At 52.8% G+C, this 7498-nt stretch overlaps 1 protein-coding gene across 1 annotated transcript; it reads right to left on the bottom strand.

Moving 5' to 3' along the window:
- Positions 1-451: 451 nt before the first annotated feature.
- Positions 452-5473, bottom strand: Cd8a (CD8a molecule). The gene is made up of 5 exons (XM_004660565.2): positions 4990-5473; positions 3607-3714; positions 3367-3477; positions 2748-2778; positions 452-609 (listed from the first exon to the last, which is right to left on the bottom strand). The coding sequence occupies exons 1-5, from the start codon at positions 5471-5473 to the stop codon at positions 558-560; spliced, it is 786 nt and encodes a 261-aa protein (XP_004660622.2). The 3' UTR covers positions 452-557.
- Between the last annotated feature and the right edge of the window lie 2025 nt (positions 5474-7498).

Raw genomic sequence — 7498 nt, 5'->3', positions numbered from 1 at the left:
GAGACTTTCATCTCCGTGTTTCCTATACAGGGTGATACTCATATTCTGGATGGTTGGTTTTGAGTTTATTTTTTTATTTTTTTTTGTTCATTTTTTATTTATTTATTTGAGAGCAACAGACAAAGAGAGAAAGACAGATAGAGGGAGAGACAGAGAATGGGCGCGCCAGGGCTTCCAGCCTCTGCAAACGAACTCCAGACGCGTGCGCCCCCTTGTGCATCTGGCTAACGTGGGACCTGGGGAACCGAGCCTCGAACCGGGGTCCATAGGCTTCACAGGCGAGGCTTAACCGCTAAGCCATCTCTCCAGCCCTTGAGTTTATTTTTTAAAGTTATCACAATTGCTATTCAGGCAGGTGGGGAGGAGGCAGGCTCAAGGATGCCTGCCAGCCTGCTGCGGAATGTTCTTGTTTGTCTTTTCTTCTGTTCCTCCAGTCCTCCACTCCCTTACTTACAGTACAGAAACTGTTCTAAGCTACTAGGCTTCAAATTTGCTTAAATGTATGCAGACATGTCTTCTCTGTTCATGAAGACCCTTACCACAGGCCCGGAGCCATGTCACACGTATTTCCCTGAAGGACTGGGCTTGCCCCCCTGTCTGACGATGGGCCTGAAAGAAAGGCAGATGGCTTACCATTATAGCAGGAACCCCTTCAGTGTAGCATCCATCTGTGATTACCCTCCTACCACTGGGCATCTGAGGGCTCTGACAACTTCCATTGGGGCCCAAGCTTGAATGCAGTGAATGACTGTAGCCACCCTGCCTTGTACTTGACTGTGCCATTCCCTTTAGTCCAGAGAGACCAGGGGGTCGACACCGCACAGGCAAGGTTAGAGAAATGCCCAGGTCACACAAGTAGCAGGTAGTTGAGACAGGAGTGGAGTCCCTTGAGTCTTTTGGACACCGAAGGAGGCTGACAATCTAAATCAGCTGGCCTGATTGCTACCATCACCACCAGGATCAGGAATAGCATAGGGCACCACCACCCTCAGCCCACTAGAGCTGTTGGAGCTCAAAGTTCCCAAACTTGATGTCAAACTTGACTGTTAAATTCAGTGCTGGGCAAGTGACTCATGATAGGCTAATTGTCACCTGCTTTTTAAAATCTCTACTGAAGCTGAGCTGTCTTCCCCCTCCCCTCTTTCAGGTAGGGTCATTAGTCCAGGCTGACCTGAAATTCACTATATAGTCTCAGGCTGGCCTTGAACTCAGTGATCCTCCTACCTCAGCCTCTACCTCTCCTCCTCCCCCTCCCCTACCCCAAGTGCTGAGATTAAAGGCCGTGGGGTCACCATGCCCCGGCAGAGAGGCTGAGGATAGGTGTGCCCGGGGCCCCCACCCACTGCAAATAAACTCCATATGCATGTGCCACTCTGCATCTGGCCTGGCTTTTACATGGAATGAACTAGGGTCGTTAGGCTTTGTGGGCATCTCTCCAGCTGAGCTCTCTCTCTCCTTTTTAATGTATTTTTATTTATTTGAGAGAGAGAAAGAGGCAGATAGAATGGGCATGCCAGGGCTTCTAGCCACTGCAAATGAACTCCAGATGCATGAGCCCCCTTGTACATCTGGCTTACGTGGGTCCTGAGGAATCAAACCATGGTCCTTAGGCTTCACAGCAAAAGCCTTAACCGCTAAGCCATTTCCCCAGCCCCGAGCTGTCTTTTGATATCATCTAGGATGTTAACTCAAGTGTGTGAATTCCTAGAGTGTTGAATTTGCATAGCTTTGTGTTTCAGGCCAGATTTTTATTCTGGTATGCATTTCAAAACTGCTTTTCAGGGCTGGAGGGATGGCTTAGCATGCAAAGCCCAAGGACCCAGGTTTAATTCCCCAGGATCCACGTTAGCTAGGTGCACAAAAGGATGCATGTGTCTGGACTTTGTTTGCAGTGGCTGGAGGCCCTAGCATGCCCATTCTTTCTCTCTCTCTGCCACCCCCCCCCCCTCTCTTTTTCTCTTTTTCAAGGTAGGATCTCACTCTAGCCCAGGCTGACCTGGAATTCACTATGGAGTCTCAAGGTGGCGTCGAAGTCATGGTGATCCTCCTACCTCTGCCTCCCGAGCGCTGGGATTAAAGGTGTGCGCTACCGCACCGGCTTTTCTTTTTTCATTCCCTCTCAAATTAATTTTAAAAAGCTGGCTCAAAAATAATTTTGGATGGGGAGGTAATATGATGGAGAATGGAATTTCAAAGGGGAAAGTGTGGGGGGGGGAGAGAGAATTACCATGGGATTTTTTTTATAATCATGGAAAATGCTAATAAAAGTTTAAAAAAATTATTTTGCAGAATTGGTAGAGATAAGTGATTGTCTTGCAAAAGCAACTACGTGCTCAAACAAGTAATGAAGATGTCCATGCACACCACACCAAATAACAAGAAAACTAGACCAATCAAGAGGGGAAAGGAGGGTGTCTTAACACATCTTGATGGAAACATCCAGAAAAAGAGGACCTTAGGTATCTGAGAACTAGGATGAATTGGCAGAAAACCTCTGGTTTTTTTTTTTTTTTTTGGTGTTAGGCCAAATTGGATTTACTGAAGTCACTCAGCTCTCCTCACTAGCGCATCGTGGGCTTCCCTTTTGACCAGGCCAGCCTTCTGCCTCTTCCCATAGGGCTTAGCTGACTCCCAGCAGCTGCCGCGGAACTCCACTGTCGGGACCTCTTTCTGGGAAAGGTTCCAGCACTACCACTGAGCAACCAGAACCACTGCTTCCCAGGGTTAGCAAAAGTTAAGAGACTCACCTGGGACATTTGCAAACCCGCCTCCGGTTCCCTAGATAAAGAGAAAGAAGCGGGGGGGGGGGGGGGGGGAGGGAGTGAGAGTCCCTTCACAGTCCCCAAATATGGTTTCTCCCCTTTTCCTGTCTCTCGGGGGTTATAACTCTTGAGAGCTGTGGTGACAGCCTCTTTTCCATCCTTGTCTCCCCCTCCCCCCACCTCACCCCCACACCAGGTAGGGTCTTGCTGTAGTCTGGGCTGACCTGGAATTCACTATGGCATCTCAAGGTGGCCTCGAACTCAGTGCAATCCTTCTACTTTTGCCTCTCCAGTGCTGGGATTAAAGGCGTGTGCCACCCCGCCAGGCTTTCCAGCCTTGTCTTTGACCATTAATTAATATAAATATACATATATGTATATATATAAAATCATTGCCAAGGGTCCTGGAGTGGGGATCAAGGGCAAATCTAAAGCCAGGTCTTTGGACCCTGGTCTGCCTAGCCTGACGGCCCCAGCTTGAGTCCCCAGAGGGCGGTAAGAGGAGCGGGAGAACTTTCTGGTGCCCCATCCCGGGAAGGGACGTGCTGTGCGGGTCTTGTGGTGTGGCACGGGAATGCGGCCGACTCCTCCCCCGGGGACTTACTGTGGTGGCAGATGACAGTGATGATCAGTGACAGGAGAAGCGCCGCGCAGACACCGGCCAAGGGCGCCCAGATGTAGATGTCACAGGCGAAGTCCAGCCCCGTCTCCTCCGCTGGCAACACGGAGGTGGACCACATTTAGGAGCCGGCCGGGACGGCCACCCTCCGCACGCGTGGCGCCCGCGGGGCCGGGGTCCGGGTGGCAGGGACCCTCCTCGCAGCACGCCCCCCTCCCGCCTCACCTGCGCCGGGCGCCGCGGGCCGGCACGGTCCTGGGCGTGGGGAGCGGGTGCGCCAGCCGCCGGGCACCTGCGTGGTCGGGAGCGGCGCTGGCTTCGTGGTGGGCTGAGCTGCGGGAGCCACGGGGACAGGCGGGAAGTCAGGCAGCGGCTGCGCTGGCTCTCTTGTCCCAGACTCCTCCCGGCTCGCCCTGACCCGCGGGGACACCTCCTCCTGATTTTCCCTGGACTGGGAGAAGGGTCCCCGAATTCCCGGTGATCCTCCTGCCGCCCGCCACCTGCACCACATCCCCGGCTCCAGCAGCAACTGGGGAGTTCCCGTCCGCGTTCTGCCCGGAGCAAACCAGCCGGTGCTGGGAGGTGAAGTGGCGTGCCCCTGGACCACGGGCGTACTCCCATTCGATCCCAGATCGCCGGGCATTAAAAGCCACCTCTAGGAACTGGAGAGTTGGCTCAGCAGTTAAAGACGCTTGCTTGCAAAGCCTGACAGCTTGGGTTTGAAACCCCAGTACCCATTTAAAGCCAAATACACAAAGTGGCGCATGATTCTGGAGTTCCTTTACAGTGGCAACAGGCTCTGGCTTGCCCAATCTCACTATAAATATTTGGTTTGGGGCTGGAGAGATGGCTTAGCGGTTAAGTGCTTGCCTGTGAAGCCTAAGGATCCCGGTTCGAGGCTCGATTCCCCAGGACCCACGTTAGCCAGATGTACAAGGGGGTGCACGCGTCTGGAATTCGTTTGCAGTGGCTGGAGGCCCTGGAGCGCCCATTCATTCCCTCCCCCCTCTCTGCCTGTAGCTCTCAAATAAATAAATAAATAAAATAAACAAAATATTTTTTGGTTTTTTGAAGTAGGGTCCCGCTCTAGCCCAGGCTGACCTGGAATTTACTATGTGGTCTCAGGCTGGCCTCGAACTCACAGTGATCCCCCTACTTTTGCCTCCTGAGGGCTGGGAGTAAAGGCGTGCACCACCACCCCAGCTTAAATATAATGTTAAAAAAAATAGGGCTGGAGATATGGCTTAGCGGTTAAAGCACTTGCCTGCAAAGCCAAAGGACCCAGGTTCGATTCCCCAGGACCCACATAAGCCAGATGCAGAGTCTGGAGATTTGTTTGCAGTTGTTGGAGGCCCTGGTGCGCCAGTTTGTTTCCTCCCCCCGCCCCCCCCCCCTGCGCTCTGTCTCTCTCTCTCAATAAATTTTAAAAAATTAAAAATAAATAATAAAAGCCACCTCTAATCCTATCTTGGGGCACCTCAGCTTCGCTTTGTAATGGCCACAGTACTGAAGTAGGGGTCCCAAGAGACTCGAAGACCGGGCGTCGGTGTGACAAAGATGCTCACAAGTGAGCCCTAACGCCGGGGCGAGGGGACCCTGTATTCCGACCTGGCAGAAAGACGGGTACCAAAGGGCTGAAGTGCATCTGCGAGTTGACGATGACCAGGCAGAAGTAGTGGCCCTGGTCGTCCTCGCTGAAGTGGCGCAGATTGAAGGTACACGTCCCCTCTTTCTTGCCGGAGATCTTGGCGTCGCTCAGCCCGGTGGCCAGCTGGACCCGCATGCCCGACGTGTAGAGGAGGAAGGCGGGCGGCCAGGCGCCGTCGCCCGGCCTCTGGCGCAGCCACGAGCATCCCGCCGCCAGAGCGGGCGCCGCCTCGCAGCTCAGCCGCACGTCCTGGCCCGCTCGCGCCACCACCTGCGGCGGGCTCACCTTCAGCCGCACGAGGCCCGCGGCGGCGTCTGCGGGGCGGGGGGTCAGGTGAGCGGGGCCCCGGGCCCGGGCCGTCCCCCCACCCCGCCCTCCGCGCCGCGCACCCTCACCGAGCAGCAGGGACAGCGGCAGGAGCCAGGCGGTCCCCGGCCGGGCCATGGCGCGCTCCGGGCCGCGCAGCTCGGACGCCCGCCAGGGAGCTCGTGCGCAATGGCAGGGGGAGGCAGCGCCCCGCGGCTGGCCCGCAGCTGGAGGATGTGATGTCACCCGAACCCCCGCCTAGGAGAGTCGCCCTCCTCCTGGGGATTGTCACCTTCCAGCCCGCAGCAGGGGCTGGGCTGGACGCCACTCTAATGCAGCCCCGAAGTAGCTTTGCAGAGCAGCGGGGAGCAAGTTGCAACTATGGGAAGGAGAATGAGACTTGGGGCTTGAAAGGGCTCCTTGGAAATGGTTCTCATGAAGGCATGACAGCAACAAGGTAAAGTAATTAAGAGCTTTCAGGAAACAAAAGAAAGCCCGGTGCGATGGTGCACGCCTTTAATTCCAGCACTAGGGAAGCAGAGGTAGGAGGCTCGCTGTGAGTTCGAGGCTAGCCTGGGACAAGAGTGAATTCCAGGTCAGCCTGGGCTAGAATGAGACCCTACCTGGAAAAAAGAAAAGACAAGAAAAGGAAGGAAGGAAGGAAGGAAATGAAATGAAGCCAGGAGTGGTGGCACGTGCCTTTAATCCCAGCAGAGGAGGAAGAGCTAGGAGGATCTCTGTGAGTTCGAGGCCAGCCTGAGACTACATAATGAATTCCTGCTCAGCCTAAGCTAGAACAAAACCCTACCTTGAAAAACCAAAAGAGAGAGAGAGAGAGAGAGAGAGAGAGAGAGAGAGAGAGAGAAGAGAGAGAGAGAAAAGGGCAGAAAGAAAGAGAATTCTTCCTCCTCCATTTCTTTATGCTTGTGCCCTGCCGCACATGTGCGGTTGGCTCACTTCAGTGCTGGAGTTACAGGCAAACACATGGCTGGCTTTTTAAATGGGTCCTGGGAATTGGACTCGCCTCCTCTCGCTTATACAACAAAAGCTCTTACCCACTCCTGTCCCAAGACCAGCCAGCCTCAGTGATGTACTTACTCTCCTCCCATTTCTCCAGGGTCTCCACTGTGTGGCGTCTGCCCACCTGTGGTACCACACACGGTGGTCCTCACGTTGGGCTGCCTCTGCTCCACGTGTCTGCCCCACCCAAGCGTTCTGCCCAGGAGGACCGTATCTCGGACTTCATGGCATGTCCCTCATCCCTGCCCCCCCCCCCCCCCCCCCGTCACCCTACCACACACTAAGCTGTGCTTGCTGACTTACGCTCCCCTGACAGGTTTAAACTAAACAAGTCTTTGGTGAGTTTTTAAAAACTGACTTGATTTCAACACTCTTTCCCTTTTCAAAGCATCCAAAATACATACTCTAACATGGGACATTTGACATTTAGAGATATTTATTTATTTATTTTGAGGTAGGGTCTCACTCTATCTCAAGCTGACCTGAAATTCATTCTGTAGTCCCTGGCTGACCTCGAACTCCCAGCAATCGTCCTCCCTCTGCTTCCCCAGTGTTGGGATTAAAAGCATGAGCTACCACACTCAGCCTTAGAGATGCTTTTAAAGTGTCTTTTTAAATTTCAAGAGTAGTATGTTATTGAAAAATGTCAGACAATACAGAAATGGGTGCAGAGAAAGTCCTCCATCTCAGTTCTTACTGTCCTCCACTCTCTGGAGAAAACCACTGATGTACCTGAGTGTGCCCCTGAAATATTGTCTATACACAGAGATATTTTTATTTATTTATTTTGTTTCTTGTTTTGTTTTGTTTTTCTAGGTAGGGTCTCACTCTAGCTCAGGCTGACTTGGAATTCACTATGTCGTCTCAGGGTGGCCTTGAACTCATGGCGATCCTCCTACCTCTGCCTCTCGAGCGCTGGGATTAAAAGCATGTGCCACCATGCCTGGCTATACACCGAGTTTTTGTTTTGTTTTGTTGTTTTGTTTCTTTGAAATAGTTGGAGTTTTTAAATATCTTGAACATGAGGTTAAGAGAAAAAGAGAGGCACCCCCTAAAAAGGAAAGAAAGAAAAGAGAAGAAAAAACAAAGGCACAACATGGTAGGCTTCTCTAAGAGACTTACTACAAACAGGTATTTATATAT

The sequence above is a fragment of the Jaculus jaculus genome, chromosome 6 (genome assembly GCF_020740685.1).
Source record: "Jaculus jaculus isolate mJacJac1 chromosome 6, mJacJac1.mat.Y.cur, whole genome shotgun sequence".
In the NCBI taxonomy this organism is placed as follows: Eukaryota; Metazoa; Chordata; class Mammalia; order Rodentia; family Dipodidae; genus Jaculus; species Jaculus jaculus.
Note: the sequence above shows the minus strand (reverse complement) of the source record. Positions and strands in the feature narration are given on the sequence as shown.

What these genes read in the sequence shown, in the direction of transcription:
- Cd8a (XM_004660565.2), bottom strand. Translation starts at nt 5,473, where the DNA reads ATGGCCCGGCCGGGGACCGCCTGGCTCCTGCCGCTGTCCCTGCTGCTC. An exon ending in GGTACCCGTCTTTCTGCCAG is followed by an intron (nt 3,715 to 4,989) that starts GTCGGAATACAG and finishes TGGCTCCCGCAG; the next exon opens with CTCAGCCCACCACGAAGCCA. An exon ending in GCCCGCGGCGCCCGGCGCAG is followed by an intron (nt 3,478 to 3,606) that starts GTGAGGCGGGAG and finishes CCGTGTTGCCAG; the next exon opens with CGGAGGAGACGGGGCTGGAC.